Genomic DNA, 24,033 nt, shown 5'->3' on the forward strand with positions numbered 1-24,033 from the left:
CGAGTCTCTCTACCATTTACAGTAGAGTGAAAACAATGAATTGACATATTAATTATTAAAAAGATCCCTAAAGTAATATTTCTCTCATCAGTCTATAAAAATAACTTTTAGCCAACTCTCTATACTTGATCCCTTATATATATAATATCAATATTTTAAATTATATACTCCTTAAAATAATTAATTATTTTAAGAAAATAAAAAGGACAAAGAAAAATCAAATTCAAACAGTTCATATGTGATGAGTTTTGGGTTACCAAACTCATTCCTATCTAAATACAGAATTTAGTTACTCAAGTAATTAATTAATTCAGTATATAATTTAAGAAGAGACAAAATGTTGAAATATTAATTCCTATTAATGAGGAACAGAGAGTAGCAAAACTTGCAGCAAATGGGGTGCCTTCATTAACCAATACACAGAGACAAGGTAGGGTACCAAAATATACGACAAAAACAAAATGAAACGACATAGTCTGGTTACTCAACCCAAAAAAAAAGTTTCATTCACACAACGACTTAAATATCAAACCTCTGCGTCCACTAGTAGAGCTATCACCCTTCACAGTACGGGACATATATATACATGCGAGTCTCACGCTTATGTAAGATCAAATCTCTGCCAATTACTATTCAAATAAAATCGTAAACCTGTGGATCAGTTGGAGGGTCCTTGTTCATGAATTTGAAAGTGCTGCACAGTCCAACGGGGAAGCTATCGTTGCACCTATCCCCAGATCCTTTCTTGTTACAATACCCTTCATATTCCCATATACAAAACGGCACTTCCTTAACCAACTGCAATCCAACTTCCTCAGCTATCTTCTCTATTCTCCACTCACAGAATGGATATGCCGTCTTGTGTGTTACGTGAATTTCTCCATCTTCACTGACCATTTCTCTGCTACTCTTCAAAAACCCTCTCACCACTCGCTTGTGTGACCTGAAATGGTATAATAATCACTAGCTGTTCAGAAGGAACATTCACATCTAACTTACATAGTTATGGTTGATTATATCAATTTGATTTACTCTATTTGAAAGGAGTGGTGCTCTCGAAAGACGAATCCAGCGTGGGGAAAATTGAAGACGATTCGATCAAACAGCTTGTGCTGCAGAAAAGGATGTTGGCTCATTGTGTGTGCGTTGACCTCATGCAGAATGGTACAGCCTAGGTTCTCCAGTTGAAGCAGGTTTTGTAGGGCTCTTGAGTAGTTCCTTGTCAAGGTATCTGAAATATTTGCTTCTTCGTCAACAGCAAAGTTAACAGGAAACTATTAAACTAATCCCATTCATAAAAGGGTTTTCATAATTAGTTAATTGAAATTATTGAACGTTGAGATATACCTCTGGAGTCCAGAGACGTGGCAACCATGTTAGAGGCAGAACCAAAAGCCTTGGCCAAGCACAGTGAGAAGGAGAAATCTCCTTCACCCACTAGCAGTATCTTGTGCTTGCTGCTGTAATGCTTTATCGTTTTCTCTTCCATCCTCACCCCTCAAATTTGATTAACGAATCATCAAGAGAAGAATTTATAGGTAATTAAAGCAGAATGAGGCCACGAATATATATATATATATATATATATATGGAGAGAGAGAGAGAGAGTACACTCGCGCACGCGCTCATGGAAGGACACTGCAATTTAGATAATGTGTATTAATTAATTCTCTAGTGCGTTGGACTCACCTAATGAGTTAATTAGGAGATATCATATAGACATGTTTTGGGAACCGTAGTGCTTCCACTTTATGAGTATTCTTGGAATAGGGAAGGAATTTTTTAATTTCATCACTTCAATAGTATATAATATTTTCAATTTCAGTTGATGATTTTGATTTGATGGTTACTGTAAGTGCATTGACGCGTGTGTATTTGAGAGAGCGAGGGGTCAGCTATTCTTTCATCTACTTATATAAACACGTTTCATATACTTGAGATAAGATTAATCTTATATATTTACCTTGTATTTTATAAATCACGATTAAAAAGTTACTTATAAGTTATTTCAAATGTATTCTGTAGGCATTTCAAACTAATCTTTTTACTTTACGATTGAATTCAAGTGGGAAATTCTACAACACATGAGCATATCTTGGCAAAAAATTTTTGCTCATGTTTGCTGGAAATATATGGACTATCGGAAGCAAAAAGCTCCATCCAAATGAAAAGATCCCAGAAGGAGATCTTGCTTTCACTAATACCAAAACATTATTAGTGATCTCAGGAGTTAGGGTTCTCCAGTTCAAGCAAGTTCCTATGTGTGCGCTTTTGCACAGTAGTTATTAATTTTCAACAATGCGTCTGAAACATTTGCCTACGCATCATTTTTCTGGATAAGTCTGATCTCACATTCATATGTTTTGGGAACTGTGAGCTTCCACCCTAAAATCTAATCCCGATATGCAGTGCTCTGACCTTCTGGGGAATTTGAAAGTTATTTTCATTACTTTAATTGTAATTTCCACTGTAAGTTAAAATTGCTTCACTTGTATGTCCTTGTTTATGATTCGCCATCACCTTCCTTAATAATTTCGTTTACAACGTTTCAACGAAATAAAAAAGGACAGGAATTGAACTCTATTTGAGCATTGAAACTAGTTTCTGTGGCCAATGCATGCATCGCAGTTTAAGCAAATTAAAATATTTACTTGAGAAGACGATTATCAAAAAGCTTTTCTTAGAGAATATATAGAATGTTTGGCACATGGTATAAGAGTGCTTCCTACACACTGTAGGGTCTTTTTCTTTTTGCACTACAGCTAGAATTAGCATTCACTTTATGTAATTATTAGTTCCAGTTGATTGTAGTCTCCATTACCATCAACAAATCCTCTTTAATTTGTAAAACCTCATGAAATGATTTAGAAACAATTATATCACATCTATAAAGAAATTTCATTGCATATCCAAACTTCAATTCCACTCGAATGGTAGGCCATCAAATCGATTTTTTGAAAACCAATATCATTCTGTCACGTTAATTAATAACACAATATATGCTGGATGATTTAGGATCTATTTAGAATAGCTTATAAGTAGCTTTTTAATTGTGATTTACGGAATACGAGGTAAATATGTGATAGGAATTTTGTCTCAGCTTACGTGAAACTACTTATAAGTGATTTCAATCGTGATGGCAAATAAGACCTTAGTACTTGGTTCAGTGAATTCTTCTTCATTTCAAGAAAGTGTTGGCTTTACAATGATAAAGCAGCATCAGCAAACTGGATGGTGTTACAATTGCATATCTGATAAATAACAAAACCAACAATACTACCATACAACACGGATAATCAATTACTGTAACCTACATTAGATATTTACAAAATACACAGATCCTGTAACCGAATGCTGCTAATATTTTTTGCACCTTAGAATGACATATCTTCAATGATTCCAAATTAGCTCCGGCCTGCACACCATAACTTAATTGTCAACCATCCCTCTACTTTGATGAAAAATAGGGAACCAAATAAACTTGGACACGTGTATATTCCCTGCGGGATTAACTTTAAGAAAATAGAAGCATGAAATAAAAATACAACACCAAATTTATACTGAATCTAACCATGTTTTAAAACTAATATTTTGTGGAAAATAACCCATCCAAATGATAAACTTAGGCTACAAAATCATAAATTTGTCAGACGAATTCTCTATAAGATCAGCCCATCAACTAAAGTCTACCATTATTATAAGGACTATCTTAAAAAAATAGATAAATATGAGAGACAAAGTGAATTGGAATCTTATATTTAGGACCAAAATAAAAATCAAATAAGTTCTTATATTAAAGACCGAAGGTAACACTTGATTCATTGCCAACAGCAAGTTAACAAGATCCTATTGTGAATTATTCCCATGTATAAATGGGTTTCCATCATTAGCTAAATGAAATTCTTGAACAGTGAGATAACTTTGGAGTCCTGAGACATGGCGACCATGTTCGAGGCGGAACCGAAAGCCTTGGCCAAGCAGAGTGAGAAGTAGAAATCTCCTTCACCCACCAGCAGAGTATCTTATGCTTGCTGCTGTAGTGCTATATATATATATATATATATATATATATATATATATATATATCCTTTTCTCTTCCATAATCCTCACCACTCAGTTTGATTAACGAATCATCAACAGTAGAATTTATAGGTAATTAAAGAAGAATGAGGCCGTGAATATATGTATATACATGGAACGACACATTGATCAGATAATTTCTATTTAATCAATTAATTTAGGCGGTTGGAATCGCCAATTTCTGGGTAAATGTTTTGGGAACTGTGGAGCCACTTTATATTATGACTATGAGTATGTATTTCTTGGAATAGTGAAAGTGGTCTAAAATTTCTTTAAACTTGTAAATCTACCACTCCAATAATCCTAAATGTAAATCTAGTATATTTAGTGCTAGTTTATCAATTTTGTCCTTACTTAACTCTCTTTGAAAAGAGGGGAAAAAAAGATATGAGAATTATTTGTAAATATGTAGAGAGAAAAAGACTTCAATAACGAAGAAATTAAAAAATTGGTTCTTTTAACAAAATCTTGTTAATTTAATACATTTTTAAATATGCAAAAATATATTATAAGTGACTTATTCTAAGGACTGGAATAACAAACATTATAAATACCAATGAAAGTTAATTTGCTATGTACGTAGTGCTGCTGGTTCTCAAGGGCTAGGTTTCCGGTAATCCATGGATTGGCCCAAAACGACTGTTGAGGCTTGACAAAAGGCAAGCAAATTAGAATTCGCTGGTAGGTCTGTCACATTCAATTTTGATATATGCCAAACTAGGAAGAACAATAAATACTCTTCCAGTCCTAAATATAAGATCTATTTTATAGTGTAAGTTACACTATAAAATAAGTTTTATATTTAGGACCGGAATAGTACATGTTTAAATGAAAAGGTTCAACAGTACACTTCAAATCATAGATAGCTTTAATTAATGGTCTCAAAGATCATCTCCTGACACTTCCTAATTAAGAATAAAACGACTTTATTTTATCTCTCAGAATAATGTTCGACTTTTTCTTAGTCAATATTGAAATTTCTAAAGGTATATGAAAAGAAGTGAACTTTAGTAAATTATTTTGCGACATACTTCATACATATACATATATCTTAAATATGATCAAATATGACCCATAGTGTTAAAAGTTACGTTAAGTGTAGGCAAATCGAACGTAAACACACACACACACACACACATATATATATATTCATGATTTCAAAGAGTTCAACAGAAACAACAAAAACAAAGTGAAACAACGAAGCCTAATACCACCAAAAACCAACTGTACATACAAAGAAGAAATGAAGCTAATGTTTGCTTGAAGCGCTGGCGGCCATGGCACGAAGTTCAGAAACCTCTCGAGTGAGAGATTCCACCTTAAGAGCTAGTGCCTCAGAACTGGACTCCTCGATGAATATGAAAGTTGAGCGATCTTTTACGTTGAACTTCTCCCTCCCATCGCCACTCTTCACACCGTAACCTTCATAATCACTCACCCAAAGTGGAACTTCGTCCTTCAAGTACAGCCCAGTACTGCTTCCAAGTGTCTCCAGGTCCCACTCACTATAAGGGTGCGTTGTCCTGTGTGTCACATGAATTCACTACTACAAAATATTTAATTTATAGCGCCTAATTTGTTGTATTTATTCAACAAAACGTTACGGCTAGTACTCAATAATTTATTTTTAAAAAAACATCTTCTGTAGTACTTTTTTAAATGCGTAGTACAACACATTTCCTTTTAAAAAAATTATAAAAATCTCCTGTAGCGTATTGTTAAAAAAACATTACAAGATAATTAAGACTTGCCGTAGCTTTTTGAAGAAACTGCTACAGAAAGTCCTTTTCCTTTTTCTTTTCTTTTTTTAAAAAAAGCTACAGGCTTGCTGCAGCGCTTTATGAAGAAAACGCTACAATAGAGTATTTTCTTTAAAAAACTTATAAAAATCTCTTGTAGCATTTTTAACATAAAACGCTACGAGAGATGCCCTTGTTGCAGTGTTTTCTACAAGTGATGTCTTTCCCTCTCTTTTTTTTTTCTCTATTTTTTAACCCACACCTCACAACTCCCGCTAGCTTCTCATAGTTTTGCCATTTTTTCAGCTTGCTCTCCATTTCTCCATAGCTCCCTCCCGTCTCTGTACTTACCTTTTCCTTTTCCCCAAACATCGCCACCACTCTATCCCTACTCCCTAGTTTCCCTCCCCACTTCCACTTTTCATACCCATTCCCACCTCCTTCTTTTCGTCCCCACTTGTGATTCCTACCCTATTTTTTCTTTCCTCATTCTCACCCTTTTTCCCTTCCTGATCTTGATTACGGTCCCCACCCTACCCACAATCCCTATCCCTCTTCCTATCCTAACTCCATCTTCTTTGTCCCCCCTTCTTATATCTAATTTCCCATTGTCATTCTCATTCCTTCTGTCCTTACCCCTCTTCCCCGTCCCACGCTCTTTTTACTTTGTTTATTTATTTTTTTACAAGGCACTCAATATAGTTTAGCTCAATCTACGATACATTGTAAGTATTTTTATTTTTTAATTATTATGGTATCAGACCCAAGTTCAGGTCAATGTACCAATGAAGATGCTGGGCCCTAAGGGGATGGATTATGAAGTCCCATATCGATTGAAGAGAAGAACAAAGCATACCTTTATTAAGGTGCGGATACCTTTCTCTCGTAGACTCATTTTCTGGGTGGCTACAGTTGCACCCATGGAAACCAAATGGTGAGATGACTACGGTTGTACCAAAGTGGACAATATCTATGAGTGACACCTGGGGATGTTAGCCGATGTGGTACTTCACAATTCACCCCCTTAGGACCTAGCATCCTCATTGATACACCAACTCAACCTTGGCTCTGATACCAAATGAAACTTCCCTAAGTCTTAGAGTGCAGCCGTAGCCACTAGAGAGTGTCGCTCATAGATATTGTTTGCTTTGGTACAACCATAGCCACCTCACTATTTTGTTTCTCTGGGTGTAGCTATAGCCACCCAGAAAACACATTTACAAGGAAAAGGTATCCACACCCTTTACAAGGCCATTAAGTGTTGGTAATATAATGACGGAGATGAATTGGTCCGTGATAAATCCATCTATAAAATGCGCAATACTCACCAAGTTTCTGGATAAGTTCAATTACACAATGTACTATCTTAATTACAACCAACATAGCCAAAAAGTTACTCTACACATTTTTTATTATTGATTTATTGAAAGCATGGTGGCTGGTTTATGTATTATGATATAAGTTAAGTTAAAGTTCTCACGTTACATATAATCATGTATTTTGTTTTTAAAATATTAGTATTCAATGTCATTTAATTATAAATCCCTATGAAAAAATATAAAAGAGATGGTCATATGTGATTGAAAAACTTAATGTGATATATAAGTATTCAATCTTATCCGGAGAGTATGCACTTAGCAATGTTGTTAACAATGATTTAATAATCATTAAAATCATTTCATTACCTAACAAAACTACATCTAGAAGATAATTACCCCAAATATTTAATCATTCTCTAGTCCTTAATGTAAGACTTAATTAACTAATTTGAATAAATTAAGAATATTAGTTAAATTAGTTAATATGATATATTTTTTTTAAAAACACTCTAATAATCTTTCTTAATTCTTCTGTCTTTTCTATTTGATTATTGTTGATAGAATATCAATAGGATTAATTTTAAAAAAATTTAATAAACATGTGAAATAAGTCTTACATGAAAGACCAATATCAATTCTTAAATTAGGTTCTACGCTAAAGAACAAAGGAGTATTATAATAGATTGATCTATGACAAACATTTTAAAATTTGTAAAAGACCATGTCTAATTTTTTTTTTTTAAATAAAGAACTTTCATTGGCCAGCAAAATTTATAAATTAAGGAGATTTCCAGTCTTCTAATAATTTGTTTGTGTCTTTTTCTATAACGTCATGCCTATTCAGCAAGCTGTCGTCACTCTCTAACAAGTTCAAATAATTATTAATAAATGGCGATTTGGATAAATTCAACATTCGATTTTGGTTTGAATACACGTCCAGGCTTTATCAAACGGCACCGTACGTTAGCAACAATTTCTTTTTTTGGTAAGAGCAACAATTTATCATTATATTAAACTATCAAGATCAAATTGCTAATTGTATTATTGTACGAATGATATGGATAAGGGAAAGTGTTTGATTTGGCTCTCAATAATCGGAAATTAAAATTGGCAAAATTTTAGCAACTTCTTTTATATTCGCAGATCATTTCATTAAATCGATCATTCCATTTATACTCCAAAGGTTAAAATACAAAATAAACTGCATATATTAAAAAAATTAAATGGATCATAACAAAAGTAATCCTTTTCAATTTCGGTGGTAGCACTTGGGAAAAAGGGAATTTCGGTGTTGGCCTACTTAATATTTGATTGGTTTCTTGTTAACATAAATAAGCTGTCGTCATTTTCATTAATTATTTCGTCATTGACTTTTGACGGTAAATATCTGATTTAGTGTAGCCGCCGGTGTTTTCCAGGTTTATTACAGACTTGAAGCTTAATTAGTTTTAATAATATTTCTTGGCTTCTTTTTCATCTTACGGCAGCAAGCTATCGTCATTAGGATCAGCTTCCTTCTATATTTAGTTTCGTTCATATTATATCTCATTTAATTAAATAATCATTACTTTAATCGATAATCCATGATTATATTAAGTAACCTCGCACGTGGATGCCATAATAAGCAGCTGGTAAATCAAATTAAAAGAAAGAATATATGTCATGTCAATGTTAGCACGATAATCGTGAGTTGATTTTGTTAATAATATGGGTAAAAATTGTCAATAATAATTTCCTAATATATTATTAAGAATCATAGTGTTAAAGTTTTCCTCAAACTTAAGGGCGTCGATAAATTTAAAGGAAGCGATTAACAACCAGCTAAGCCACCATGTGTGTTGTATTAAATCGATTTGAGGAATAAATAGAAGTATTCATAACTTAGGAATAGTATAGCTTAGTTTAGCTTACAGTAAATTAAAATGAAATCAAATTAAATGTAAAAAATCTGTTAAAATCAGATTAATTATTCGGTTAGGTTGAATTCCCTTACTTACTTAACATTTGAATAAATGATGCGTGTTCATATTTTTTTTTAGTAGTCCTTACTTCGTGCCAGTTTTTAGACTAAATTATCAAACAAGCATATTGTCTCGGGTTGACAAATACACACACACACACACACACACACACACACAGTCGATGAAATACAAGACCAAGTGTAAATTGGTTTAATTTCTTTTTCCAATCATAATTAAGCACAAGAGCAAGCTACGTATCCCAGTTCAGATTACTTCTAAGTTCACATTAATTACGTTCACTTAACAAATATTCTCCGAAGCTAAGTATGGAATAATATAATATTCAAGTGGTTGTGGTTTGTGAGAGCAATTAATTAATTGTACATATGATTCATGTTGTGGAGAAAAATAAATATATACATATAAAAAAACGACATTGAACAAGTCGTGTCAACTGAGTTAAGCTGATAATAAAAATGGCAGAAACTGCAAGTGGGTGTGTGACAGCAATAAAAAATGTTTCATATTATGAAGAGAAATAATCAAATAATAAACAAAGACGAGGAAGAAAGTGAGGTCAAGTCATCAAAACTAAGGGAAGAAGCAGTGCTCATTATCTGAAGCCTGATTTGGATAATTTAGATTTAAAATTTTTAATATATGTTTTCAAGGGTTAAGATTCAATTTTAACTCCAATCTTATTTCTCCCACTGTCGATGTGAGAACCTTGTTAGTGGGCAATCTGTAAGTACTTTTATACGTGCTTTTTGAGTATGGAGGCATGTTCTAGTCTTGATAAATCTCAAAGACCTAACTTATCTTAACTTTTTATAATAAAAAAAATTATTTAAAATATAAAAAATATTTAAATTTAATCAAAATCATTCAAAATCAATTTGAATATAATGGTCTAGATTATTAAGATAAACACCCTATGCTCAGAGAAGGAGAGCCAATCAAATAATTCCTTGCAATGCTTGTTTGGAATGGTTTATAATCAACTTATAAATAGTTTTTTAATTATAATTTACAAAGTAAAAGATAACCATATATAAGAAGAGTTTGTCTCGATTTTTATGAACATGGTTATTGATGATAGTGAAATCAAACAAGTCATAAACTCTGCATGTGTTCTTCACCCGCTTAATATAAGATAGCATTGTAGTTGCAAGGTATCAAGCAAGTGATAAGAGACGATGGGAGAAAACAAAATGGCGGAAACTGCCGCGAATTTCGTGTCGGAGACGCTGCTCTGATCTCTTGAATTAATTTGCATATTTAATTTAGGATAAATAATAATGATGCGTACGTCTTCATACTTTTTTCCCCACCTTACCTCATGATAATTTTAAATTTTGACACTAATTATTAAACAAATATACTACTTTGGGTTCTTAATATAAGAGTTAGCTGACTAATTTGAGTAGATTAAGAAAATTAGTTTAGTTATTTATAATAAATAAGTATTGTATTTTCTAAAATATCCTTGTTAGTCAAGTATTTTGACTAGAACTACTATTATTATAATGACTACTTTGGAAGAAAAATAAACAAACATAAGAGACAAAGTAAATTAGGATCTTATACTTAAGATTAAAATAAAAATTAAGTGAGTTTTTATATTAAAATTAGAGGTAGGTTTTCTTAGGGGGAAAAAAAAAGAAGAGAGAGCATCTCGATGTCCTCTGACCAATAGTGCCAGGGTGACTTATCTTCGTTTTATACAAAGCAGCCAATATCTATCTTTGTTTTAAACAAGTATTTTTTTTTTCCACATATCATAATTTATGCGTACAAAAGTAAGCTACCCCATTTCAGATTACGTCTGACTTCTAAACCTGATCAAGTTCATATTGATTACTTCAAAAGAAAAGCTGCTATATATAATTTATATATGCGCTGGCTTATAAACTAGTATGATGGGTACTAGATGTAGAAGCTGGAATCCATAATATATTTACATCAAATTACTTTATCTTCTAATTAAGTTTATAAGTGTTTTAATTTCTCGAATATTTTTATTGATTGTTTATATTAAAAGGGTTTTTATATCAATGTTAATTTCAATACACATAATTAAAAAGAATATTTTAAGAAAATCATATACAAATTACACATTTATTATAGATAACTTAACTAATACAATATCCGTAGCTTTCTGAAGTATCAGGACGCAGGCCAAGAGAGGAGGAGATAATAAACATGGCAGAAATTTATTGTGGGGACTAAAAATATATAATCCTCAGCTGTGAATTAAAATACACTTTTTTGTTGTTAAATATCAAGTAATGAATGCAAGTTGGTGTTCTGTGACAGCAATCGTGAATGTTTCATATTATGAAGAGAAATAAGCAAATAAAAAAGGACGACAAAGTAGTGCTCAAAAAAAAAAGAAAAAAAAAGACGAGGAAGTGAAGTCAAGTTATGAAGCCGAGAGAGATGAAGCCGTAAAGCTGCTCGTGCTTCGCCCACTTATATATACGATGGCATTATAGTTGCAAGGGAAGAAGCAAGTGAAGAGAGAATCGGAGGAAACAAAAAATGGCGGAAGCCGCCGTGAGCTTCGTGACGGAGACACTGCTCCGATCACTAGAAAATGAAGTGAGGTTGCAGATGAGACTGAAATCAGAAGTTGCGAACATAAGCCAAGATCTACAAACCATCAAGGCGTATCTGAGAGAAGCAGATATCCAGGCAGAAAGACCAAACACGAGCAACACGTTGAAGGACTGGGTGAAGAACGTGAGGGAAATAGCTCACGACATTGAAGATTGCATCGATGATTACAGGTACGAGGTGGCTAGGGGCCGAGTAGAGCAACGTAACCTCGCCGGTCGGGCTCGCCGGGCTCTTGGGTTCGTGACCAGGATTGTATCAACCCACGGAATCAGCGACAAGATACAGGAGATCAGGGAAAGAATATCTCGCCAGGATGGAATGAGAAAAAGCTTGGGCCTCACCGGAGGGGATGAAGCTGGCGGCGGCGCCGGAGGCCAAGACTGCTGCCGAGGCTGCTGCGGAGGAGGGTCGAAGGGCGGAGGGTCAAACAGATGGTCTTGGCATGAGCAAAAGCAGCTAGCGGCTATCCCTGGGAAGGATCGGCTGGTGGGCTTTGCAGAGCAGAAGAGAGCCCTGGCGAGTTGGCTTACGGGCGGCAGGAATAACTGCACCGTTATACCAGTTGTTGGCGCCGGCGGACTGGGTAACTTAATTATTTGCTTAATTTCTCTATTACTCCTCAAGTTCTAAATAATATAAGACCCCTATACACACTAGTATAAGTGTCTTATATTTAAGATCGGAAGAGTATTAATTAGTGCTCTTATCCTATTTGTATGATTATTAAAAGTAATTTTTTAAAAAAGTTTTATTAACTTTGTTTCAAAAATCCAAAAACTTTTTAACTTTATTCATGTTTAACATACACTACTATATCTCATGGTACTATATCTCATGGGTATATAAAGTCTACATGATAGTGAAGAATAAAATTATATATTCATATATATATATATATAAAATTTAATAATATGATTTATAAATGGGATCACAGCAGTAATAACTACTATTAATTAGCCATCAGTCTATCTCTTTACTGAAAATCTGTTTCCTTCGCCGTGTCTTTCTATTTTTCGTTACCTTCTCAAGTAATTTCATGGATTCAAATTATTATATGCTCTCATATGCTGTTAGATGAATGATGGTGAATTATTGATGATATTCCGAAGATTTCAAATAAAGAAATTGATTACTCACGTATCCTAATTACTTGTGCATATAGAAGTTTATATAAAGGTATAAATATAGAATCTGGGATTATATATAAATGGATATAATTTATACACCATTTATTATGAAATATACATATATTCCTCCGGTCCTTAAGATAGGACCCAGTTGTTGATTTGATTTTGGTCCTAAATATAACACTCATTTCTCATATTTATCAGTTTTTTTTCTAAATCATCACTATGGATACTCCCTCAACCATAATCAAGTAGAAGAGGAAAATAGAGTATTAAGAAAGATGATTATGATATTTTAGGAAAAAAGTGTCATATTTCTTATAATCAACTAACTTACCTAATTTTCTTAATCTAATTAAATTAATTAAATAGGTCTTATATTAAGGACCGGAGGAGTATAATTTGATCCCTCTGAAATAATTTTGATTGGAATAAAATTAGACAAGTTGAATTATTTATATAGGTAAAATCATACATTATGTTTAATCTTTTAACTTTATATAAAATTTCAGTTTGGTTATTTAACTTTAAAAAATATCTTTTTAATTTTTTAATCTCAAAATTGCTAAAAAAAATCCTCATATTAAGATCTTAAATAATGTTAATGAAATATTTTTAAATACTAACGTATTAAGTTTAATTTTAAAATAATCATAATTATTACTATGAAAAATCATCATTTAACATTAATAATTTTAAGATTAACAAACTTGAAATTAAGAAAATTGACGCACCCCTTATTTCTCATGGATTATATTAATACTCTAATAATGATTGGGTTCAGGCAAGACTACCCTTGTCAGCCATGTGTATGGTCTCAAAGAAGTGGAGAACGCTTTCGCCCGACGAGCATGGGTGGTTGTGTCCCAATCGTACGACCCAAGACATATACTCAAGATTCTGATCAAAGAACTCCGGAACCAGAAGATTTTAGATCAGTCGGACACCGACTTGTGGCATTTGAACGAAGAAGTGCAGACTTGTCTCAAGAACAACAAGTGCTTGATTGTGTTCGACGACGTGTGGGACACCAATTTCTGGAGCAGCATCAAATCCATATTACCCTCACAAAACAGAACCAAAACCAGAATCATAATCACCACCAGAAGTCAGGAAGTGGCAAAGCATTGCAAGGACCAGGCACACCCAGCCGAAGTTAAAACCTTCCCTTTGAAACGTCTAGAGTACCAAGAGGCTAAGAAACTTTTCAATCAGATTGTGTTTGACGGTGATGAATGCCCAAAAGACCTTCAAATTTTGTCTCACGAAATAATCCAGAAATGTGAAGGGATGCCACTGGCTATTACCACCATCGCGAGTCTTCTTTCAAATGCAAATACAGACGACACTTCCCGATGGCAAAATGTGTCTAAGAATCTGAGTCGGATCTTAGCTGCAGAAACCAATCCCGAGGTCCGAGCATTTAACGCAGTCGTATCGGAGAGTTATCATAATCTTCCTTATCACCTCAAACTTTGCTTCCTCTATTTGGGTATGTTTCCTGAAGACTACCGTATCAACGGCAAAAGACTCATTCGTTTATGGATAGCAGAAGGGTTTGTCCAAGAAGGACAGACAGAGACTTTGGAAAAAGTTGGGATGAACTACCTGCAAGAGCTGATAAATAGAAACTTGGTTCAGGTTGTTAATCATTTTAATTTATATTTATCACTGATCATAACTAAATGAACTATAATTTTGATGTAGATGTGATATTCTTCTTCTCAGGCTGCAGTGACTGATTTTGATGGCAAAGTCAGAAGTTGCAGAGTTCACGATATGATGCGCGGCTTCATCTTGAAGAAGTTTGGGGAGATGAATTTCTGTCATGTTTTGGACAACAGTGGCTCCGATTTGAGCTTCTCAGACTCGCCCCGACGATTATCAATTCAGCAGGATTTCCATAAAAGCGAGCTTCTTGATGTTGTTTCAGATCCAACCTTGGTGAGATCTTGTATTTTGTTTAACACTAAAGGGATTTCACCTACTTTATTGCCAAAGTTCAAGCATATGAGAACACTTGATTTCGACGATGCTCCTCTTAATTTTCTTCCTGATGATATTGGAGATCTATATCTCCTGGAGTATCTGAGTTTAAGAAACACAAGAGTCAAGAAGCTTCCTAAATCAATCGGCAGGCTTCAGAACCTTCTCACTTTAGACCTTAAGAATTCTCAGGTTCAAAAGCTACCTATGGAAATAAAGAGGCTCCTCAAGCTTCGTCAGCTTCTGGGTTATTCCTACCACGGCGGCAGCACCGATTCAAGCATGGATTTTTCCGCCCAAGGATTGGAGATAACAGAAGGATGTGGGAATTTCCAGTCTCTACAAATACTAAATGCTATCAATTTTCCAAGAAAACCTTCCATAATTAAAGAATTAAAGAAGCTAAAGCCACAACTAAAGAAGTTGGGCATCACTAAGATAAGAAGCGAACATGGAAAGGAACTATGTGGTCTCATAGATGCTTTAAGCAACCTTACCTCATTGTGGATCGGAGCCGTGGACGAGGATGAATTTCTAGAGTTGGACCTGGTAACCAACCCACCCAAGAACCTTAAGCGACTTTACTTGGAGTGTCGTTTGAGGAAATTACCAGAATGGATTCCCAAACTCAAAAAGCTCAAGAGACTACGCTTGATTTGCTCAGGACTAACAGAAGATCCTATATTTGCTCTCAGAAACTTGAATGAACTATTGGAGCTACGACTTCGAAGGGCTTACCAAGGCGAGGAACTGCATTTCAAGAAAGGGTGGCTGAAAAAGCTCAAGATTTTACGGCTTAGGTATCTGCAGCACCTGAAAAGGTTGAAAATAGATGATAAGGCACTGCCACAACTTGAGACTTTATACCTCGGACCGTGCTCTCAGATGGCGGAGGTGCCCGAAGATCTGCAGAATCTCAAGAAATTGCAGACTCTTCGTTTCTGTGACATGCCTGAAGCATTCACAATGAGCATGCAGGAAGGACATTCTAAGTATTCCATCATCAAAGACATACCCCATATGTTTTTCCGTAGCAGCGAGCTTGGAGTCAACGGATATATCAACAACTCTCGTCATCTTGCCAATATCATGAAGAACAGATACGGTAAGTATATATTAAGTATATATTATAAGGAGAGAAAATAACGAGTTTTCTGTAGTTTTCAAATCAGCAACTAATTAATTAGTTAATTCATCTCTGAATTCTTCTTGCTGATAAGGTGATGAAAATCCCGGGGTGAGCAACATGATCAGCAACAATTTGGTTTCGAAAGGGAAGTGGCTATTCCCAAATGACATAAAGGGAATAGATGATGAGTGGTTTTGGGTTACAGCACTGTTGATGGCTGTTTTGGCTCTCCTCCTAGCTTTCGCATCCAATTATCTGGAGCAACATTCTTTTCAGATTTTCTGAGGGCCAAAACTGTGCAAGTTCACTCGTCACTGTTCTCATATGAATTCCTTTATCGTTTTCCTTTAATTTGTTCGTTGGCTTGGTTTGGGCTGTGTTTGTGCAAGTCTATGTATCATTATTCTGTGTGGTGCGATTTCTAATAGAATAAGTAGTATTATATTGCTGAGAGAAGCAAGCAAATACATCATCATTGTTATAAAGTTACGTACGTTGTTTGATAATTTTTCTTTGGTTGGATTGGGTTGCCGTAGATGTTGTTCCACTCTGCTATGAGGATCATTATTGTGTGTGGGGTGATTCCTAATAGAATAAGCATTGCTGGGAAGCAAGCAACTTTATCTTACAAGTTTTGTATATATGTCCATCCACTTTTCATTCTAATACTAACTTGGGTCTTTAATATAAGATTTATTTGACTAATTTAAATAGATTAAGAAAAATAGTTAAGTTAATTATTTATAACAAATAAGTATTGTCTTTCTTAAAATATTTTTGTTAATAAAGTATATTGGTTAGAACTACCACTATTACAAGGATTATATTAGAAAAAATAAATAAATATAAAAAGTAAAATGGATTGAATTTTATATTTAGGACTAAAATAAAGATCAAATGAGTTTTTATATTACGAAACGGGTCGGTATAAGATCGTACTGGATATGTTTTTTGTGATCAACGGCTTTTCTGCTTACATCATTATTTTGTGCCTGCTAAATTAAGGGTGCGGTAATAAAATCAATATATCAATAGTTTAATGTATAATATAAAATTTATAGAAAGTGATGGAAGCCATTAAGTAATAATACGCGCAAAGACGCAGCACGGGGCCCATAAAATTTATTTGTTAGTAGCATACGGGGCCCATAATTCAGTTGATGGATAGAATTTTTTTAATTAAAAAATAATTGAAAATTAAAAATTGTATAATTTTTCCTCATAAAATATCAAAATTTCACTGATTGTAGGTAAGAAACAAGGGGGAAAAAAACATTCGGCAAATAAAAGAAAAATTAAGGGGCGGCCGGCATTCCAAATACCACCCACCGAACCCCGACGTTCTTGCCCTTGCATTTCCACTTTAACCAAGTACTCGTTTATGACATCTTGCATCCAATATGCAACTTCTCTCACTTGTCTCACCTTCTCTTTCATCTATTATGAGTTCCAAAACTCATCTTTGATCTGCTCATTTTGCTTCCTTACTCAGTAAAGGGATCAACTTGGCAACCACAATGTTCACCGCAGTTTCTGCCATGAGAATGCCAATTCAAAGTTCTTTTTTTTTTGCCAGATCAGTTTATTATATCTTACGTTTAGTTCCAAGATTATGTTTATGTTCCCCAAAAGCAAAAGCATTGCATCAATATGATTATTCTTGTTTATGTTCAACCCAAAAGAAAGCGTCAATTCAAAACTTGTGTGGATCCTTATTAGCTTGGCCGTTTACCCAAGGAAAGGATCATCGGCTCCAACGGCCAGCTTGCTAGTTTAATTTGTCAAATTATAAATTTTATATTTTATATTGATACCAACATATATTAGCGTTGGAATATTTATTTCTAGTTTTATTTCACCACATATCTTAACTCTTTTGTATTCGTAACAATAATTATCAATTACGTGGTTGATAATTCTTCTTCCTTCCTTCTCATTCCCTCTCAGTCCTTCGTATCATTTTAGTTGTGCCGTCCCATAAAAATGTATTTTTATATCTCTTCATCTAATAAAAATGTAAAAGATGGGCCATAAATATTTTTTTACCTTGCATTTCACTCATAAATAATACTACCTCCGGTCCTAATTATAAGACCCCGTTTAACTTTTTGTTTGGTCCTAATTATAAAACCCCAATCCATTTTATCTCTCATATTTATACATTTTTTTCCAAGATAATCCTTCTAATAATGATAGTTCTAGCCAATATACTTAATTAGCAAGGATATTTTAGGAATGATAACACTTATTTATTACAAATAACTAACTTAACTTACTTCTTTAATCTTCTCAAATAAGTCAACTGGGTCTTATAATTAGGACCGAAGGTAGTACATATGTATCCCCTGCTCAGCTTAAGAATCAAAACATGTCAAAACATCATATTGTAGGAATACAAACTGAAATATTTATAATTATAAATTATATGTACCCAAAAGTGAGAAAGTTAATTATAAATAAAAAAAAAGACTTTGGTTTCATCGTACAATTAATTTAAGCGCCCCCTTAAATCAATTTCGCAACTCCCTCAAGGAGGCTAATACTTGTAATCTTTGACAAACAAACTCTCAGAGGCCAACCCGCCGGCGCCGGCGCCAGAGTATTTGCCGAGAGTTGCATCGGAGTTGGCCTTGCACCTTGCCAGGAAAGCCGCCTGAGCTTTGGCAACATGCTCCTTCTTCCCACCCCACGTCTTGAGGGTGCTCTGCTGCAATGCTCGCCCAAAGGAGAAAGACACAGTCCATGGCTTCAGCACTTCCAGCTTGTTCATTGCATCCAAGTTCAGTGTTGCCTCTTCTTCGCTTTGTCCACCAGACAAGAACACAATCCCTGGTACTGCAGCCGGCACGGTTCTGCGCAGTGCCCTGACTGTGTACTCAGCAACCACCGCAGGTGGTACCTGTAGGACAATGCAAATTTTGAAAGTTTTCAAATATTCAATGGGATATCCCCTTGTGAAGCTCAGTTTCAGATGTCTTCATTTCTTTGATATCAATGATACTTGAATTGAAACCAGTAGATTTTCTCCTTAAGACAAGTTATTATATAGATCCAAGATGAAGTACTTGATGTTCAAACATTAACTACTCCTATCCAAAACGAAACCACTAAATTGTCTCCTGTTCGAAGCATGCAAAAGTATCACTATTATTATATATGCAATATATATTTTAATATTTTCTAAATCAACTCTAATCAAGGACCATTCTTATGCTGCAATCCAAGAAACACCAAGAATATAGCATGATAGTGTCCAAATACAAAACTCAAATGTGTCATGCCCTATCGATTATTAAACACCAAGCAACAGAAATTTTCAAGAATTTGTGGCTTGGTGCTTCAAAGAGAACACTTACCTTAAAGAATGGCAATAATTACGTAAAGTTTCATAATTTTAGAAAGTGGTGAAGTCTGGTTTAAAAAAAAAAAATTTAACAACAGGTTTTTAAATAAAAACAGAGATAAAAAGATATTCTTTCTGTAAGAACTAAGGCGAACATGCACTGGACTGAAACTGACGAGAAACCCATGCAAGCAACTAAAAGACAAAATTTGGGTGGTACCTTTGGGCTGTCAGAGCCAGGAGTGACCATGTTAGGCTTGAGAAGAGTTCCTTCAAGAAGAACATGGTGATCATTGAGCGCCTTGTAAACAGCAGCAAGCACAGTTTCAGTAGCAGCAGCACACTTGGCAATGTCATGTGGGCCATCAGTCAGAATCTCAGGCTCCACGATGGGCACCAACCCATTCTCCTGGCAAATGATAGCGTAGCGAGCCAATCCCTGCGCATTCTGCTGGATCGACAACTCCGACGGCTCGGTCGGTCCGATTTTCAACACGGCGCGCCACTTGGCGAATCGTGCACCGGCCTTGTAGTATTGCGCGCACCGAGATCCAAGCGAATCGAAGCCCTGCGTGGTGGTTTCACCATTGGTGCCGGCTAATTCGACAATGCCTTTGTCGACCTTGATGCCGGGAACAACGCCGTTTTCTTGGAGGACTTCGACGAAGGGCTTACCGGAGGCAGTTTTCTGGTAGAGGGTTTCTTCGAAGAGGATGACGCCGGAGAGGAATTGGAGAGCGTTTGGAGCGGTGAAAAGGAGCTCGCGCAGGGCTTGGCGGTTGGACTCAATGTTCTCGACGTTAATGCTAGCCAGACGCTTGCCCATGGTGCCGGTGCTCTCGTCGGCGGCGAGAATGCCCTTGCCGGGAGTCGCTATGTACTTGGCGGTCTTGATGAGCTCATCTAAACGAAAATCAAAATCATTACTCCTCTATGCAATGGCCCTAAGAAGCTATATAGACTTGTTAGAAGCATTGGCACCATTTTCTGTACAAAGAACAAGAACAGAAGAGAAAGAGAAGAGATGGTTTACCTGCATACTTGCCAACAAACGCAGACATGGTTCAAAGCTGTACGAGAGCGGTAAACACACAGATAAGAAGACGACACTACCAAAAACGGAGCTCACCCAATCCAAAACTTTATAGAACCAAGACTATAAGGAATATTCCAAAGAATATATACAACCCATGCAAAACCAACACGTGTTCTGGTCTTTGCCTCCCGAAGGTTATCCCCTTTGGATAGACCAACCCCTGATCCCTCCTGCTGCCACGTGGCAGCTCATCCTTTTTAATAGTATTATGCTCACCTCTCAGATCACAGCTCAATTTCCTTTTCTTTTTATTCAGAGATCCAAATTTTTTGTGGAAAGCTTCTCTCCCGTTAGGCCGTCATCCTCATCCTGTTTGTTTTCTTCAGATATCAAACTAGACACTACCCAGAAGGCCAGAAGGCTCCTTTCTGGATTATCTGCATATCTCTGTCTCAGCCACAGTATTCATCCTTTCTTTCTTTTGTCTTGTTTTGGAATCAATTACCTACCTCAAAAACACATGACCATGCAAATTGCCTTTTGGGTATTCAAGAAGCAATCTTAAGTTTTTAACTCGGAGTAGCTATAAAACAAATCTCAATAACATTAGAGTCACTCTTGTAAAGGGGCCACCAAACTCACCTGTGCCAAGTACAACATACATGAAAATCTTCATCCCAACCAAAATACAATCTTGGAGGGCACGATATTTATTCTTGGAAATTTCTTGCAGGCCACATGCACACCTTGAGGTGTCTGGCTACATTCAAGCAAACTGCATTTAGGGCCACCAGAGGCAAGAGATATTTTAGAAAACAACAAAATATAGTGAGAGAAATAGATAGATGAATTACTACCCAGTCACTTACTGACATGAGATTGAGGTATATGATGTTAGACTCCAGGACAACCCTTTCTGATACCTCAAGAAGAAAGTATTTAAAAGTTCATGCGAATGAAAAAAGAACAAATAAAATATCATCAAGAGCTCTAAAAATAAGTTGCAGTGAATCCGTAAGTTACAGTAAGGAAAATTTAAACTGATAGAAAGCAGTAACCTAAAGCCTAAAGTGAAAAGCATGCATTTGCTGCAATCAATATCATCAAAAGCAAAGCATATATCTCAAGTACCATAAGTTACACGGCTTTGGTTCCTATACTGTGAAGAAAAATTTCCCGGAGATGATTAAAGGGATACATCAAAGAATTGCCCATAGATCACGCGGCTTGATGGTGAAAGTGATTTGCCTTCACCTCGCACATCGCATGTTCAAGTACACTGTTTCACTCGCGCACACAGAGTATATGAAAGAGCTATCTGACTGGACACAGAAAATCACTCTTTAGACATGCTAGATTAAACAAAATCTTTATGCTACATACAAAGAACCAAGAACCAAATAAAATTTGCTGCAGCATGATGAATTGTCCACTTTTCAGCAGCCTCTTCCACCTTTGCACAATCTATGCTCAACATTTAAGATGTTAAGGTCAACTTCGCTCCTATGATCCTTGAATACTTCATTGTTAAACGTACTGCTTGATTTGTCATCAGTATGCCTTTGTTAGAATTTGACATGAAGCAACAAAATAATACTTCAGAGCTAATATGGATTATGGAACATAAAAAGACAACGTACGTAGATCCATAATTTTAGCTGGTAGCTGATACAAAGTTGTGCATATGGCAAGTTTAGATTGGACCTAGAGAAGGATTGCCGTAAGATAACATAATAGTTTTCGTCCTTTCTTGCCTCATTTCTCTTCTTTGAATTTAATACATTGATTTCTTCTTTTCAGTGAGAACGATAAGCAAGGAGACATTACGAAAATATAACTGCACAGAAGTCACAGAAGAAGGACAAGTAATAATATCACGAATCACAAACTGAAGCCCTTGACAATACCATTTTTAGACAAACTAAATTGAACTTAAAAGATTATGTTCATCAAAAGAACGCTGGTGTTACATTTTTTAACCTGTCCTGCACAATGATAAAATTGTCATCTTGTAAAAAAAATTTTGTTGTTAAAACAAAAGCTCAATCTCAATTGGCATTCTCAAAATCATATTGGTTTTCCACTCGGTTAAATTGGCGACATGGTTCCCATGCACTGAACGATGAAAAAGCACGTCTATCTGTCTATCTCTGAAACCATGACCTCAAATGACAAATGTTATGATATTGAAAGTTGTTAGAAAGCAATTTACCTTGTCCCGGTCACCAAACAGTAATGTATTCTACATTTCATTCTGAATTTGGGATGCTTCACAATGCTGCTAAAAAGCATTGTTGCTAAAAAGCATCTCAGTACAAAGCTAACTAATCATCAATTAATGTCACTAGTTAGTGTTCCAAGCATACAGAAAATGGCAACAACCTTCAGAAGTTGGACTATCTTCAGGACAACAATCTCTATCACCACTATCAGAATCATCCTCTGCAGATTCCAAAGACCCTGGCTTGAAGATGAACAAGCCATGCCCTGAACCATTGAACAACCAATCATGCACGTCCCACAATATATGCACCGGCAAGTTGTTCACGATCACCGTCTCGTTCCCTCTGAACCTCCAATTTAGGTTCATGATCCTCGTGGCGACGATTCCATCTATGCTCACCCACATCTCGGGATCTTCAGGCCCAGAAAGCGATGTCTCTATCACAATGTCATGCTCTGTTTTGCCTTCTTCAATCATCGCTTTCGTGCAGAACATCTTCTTCCCATACACGATCTCCTTCTTGTACAATAGAACAGCCTCTTCTGAGCATGGTCTTGACCTGGTTCTTTCATAGGCTTCTTTCTCTAAGTCTCCTAGGAACAAAAGCGTCTCCTTTCTGTGCACCAAGATAACGTAGTAATCTGAACGAGGTCGTGGGTATGAGGTGAATTTCGCGTGCCGGAAATCCCAGAATATGTCCACTCGATTCCCTTGTATTTCCAAGGTTTTCAGGCCCTTTTTCCCCCAACTTTGCTTGAATATTGAGTCAATCTTGCAATTGTACGCGTTTTGTTGTGATGAGTTTTCAACACTTATGCAGAGAGAATGGTCGGCGAGGTCCTTGCTCCATGTCACCATCACACTTTGACATGTCTGAGGTAGTCTTGTCTTATACACAAACGTAATAGAATGCTGTTCTTTAGCAGGTAAAGGCACAGCTTCTGCAAAATTCCTAGCCATTGACTACACTATTTGGTTAACCTTGAACTGAGCCTTCCTGCAAATATATGACTATAGGATTTACATTTGAATTTGAATTTGATGGTGTTCATTAAAAAAAGAGACCGAATACACGAACCCCAATATGCTACCTTGAACAAAATGACGATTAACCATCTTTAGTTTGCTAAACCTGGGAAGCTGTATGATTCCAACCATCTTGTTGGCAAGGTAAACGTATATACGCTTTGATGAACAAGGCAACAAGCTTCTGAATTTTGCTGTTCTTGAAGACTTACACAACAATGGAATATGGCCCCAAATGTGGTTCTTAATCAGATGTTGAATGGACAGCCATGTGAGAAAAGTTAGAAAGGGATCACAATAATCACATACCCTGAGAAAGGAGCTAGAAATGAAAGATTACCCGGAAATGTTTGTTTAATGAGGCGTTGAGAGGGGAGAGTTGAAATTCAGTCACTTATAGCCTATTAATAGATTAGATTACAATTTGAAAAATGAAAATATGTG

At 35.6% G+C, this 24,033-nt stretch overlaps 5 protein-coding genes across 5 annotated transcripts; 2 read left to right on the forward strand and 3 right to left on the reverse strand.

Annotated features, from left to right (window-relative positions):
* Window positions 1–633: 633 nt before the first annotated feature.
* LOC114728761 (uncharacterized protein At4g26485-like) lies at window positions 634–6,191 on the reverse strand. Its single transcript, XM_028915707.1, has 5 exons — window positions 6,082–6,191; window positions 5,341–5,603; window positions 1,348–1,497; window positions 1,033–1,231; window positions 634–943 (listed from the first exon to the last, which is right to left on the reverse strand). Exons 1-5 carry the CDS (start codon window positions 6,189–6,191, stop codon window positions 634–636), a joined length of 1,032 nt encoding a protein of 343 aa, XP_028771540.1.
* A 5,449-nt stretch (window positions 6,192–11,640) lies between these two features.
* Window positions 11,641–14,394, forward strand: LOC114728762 (putative disease resistance protein At1g50180). Its single transcript, XM_028915709.1, has 3 exons — window positions 11,641–12,301; window positions 13,630–14,279; window positions 14,353–14,394. The coding sequence occupies exons 1-3, from the start codon at window positions 11,641–11,643 to the stop codon at window positions 14,392–14,394; spliced, it is 1,353 nt and encodes a 450-aa protein (XP_028771542.1).
* A 233-nt stretch (window positions 14,395–14,627) lies between these two features.
* On the forward strand, window positions 14,628–16,245 carry LOC114728763 (disease resistance protein RPM1-like). Its single transcript, XM_028915710.1, has 2 exons — window positions 14,628–15,936; window positions 16,052–16,245. The coding sequence occupies exons 1-2, from the start codon at window positions 14,628–14,630 to the stop codon at window positions 16,243–16,245; spliced, it is 1,503 nt and encodes a 500-aa protein (XP_028771543.1).
* Window positions 16,246–18,314: 2,069 nt separating this feature from the next.
* On the reverse strand, window positions 18,315–20,425 carry LOC114728729 (fructose-bisphosphate aldolase, cytoplasmic isozyme 1). Its single transcript, XM_028915670.1, has 3 exons — window positions 20,337–20,425; window positions 19,524–20,206; window positions 18,315–18,859 (listed from the first exon to the last, which is right to left on the reverse strand). Exons 1-3 carry the CDS (start codon window positions 20,362–20,364, stop codon window positions 18,497–18,499), a joined length of 1,074 nt encoding a protein of 357 aa, XP_028771503.1. The 5' UTR covers window positions 20,365–20,425; the 3' UTR covers window positions 18,315–18,496.
* Window positions 20,426–22,545: 2,120 nt separating this feature from the next.
* LOC114728754 (uncharacterized) lies at window positions 22,546–23,665 on the reverse strand. The gene is made up of 2 exons (XM_028915698.1): window positions 23,655–23,665; window positions 22,546–23,574 (listed from the first exon to the last, which is right to left on the reverse strand). Exon 2 carries the CDS (start codon window positions 23,521–23,523, stop codon window positions 22,684–22,686), a length of 840 nt encoding a protein of 279 aa, XP_028771531.1. The 5' UTR covers window positions 23,524–23,574; window positions 23,655–23,665; the 3' UTR covers window positions 22,546–22,683.
* Window positions 23,666–24,033: the final 368 nt, after the last annotated feature.

Source organism: Neltuma alba, unplaced genomic scaffold, assembly GCF_004799145.2.
Source record: "Neltuma alba isolate B1F8T4 unplaced genomic scaffold, ASM479914v2 tig00012567_pilon, whole genome shotgun sequence".
NCBI classification, from domain to species: Eukaryota; Viridiplantae; Streptophyta; class Magnoliopsida; order Fabales; family Fabaceae; genus Neltuma; species Neltuma alba.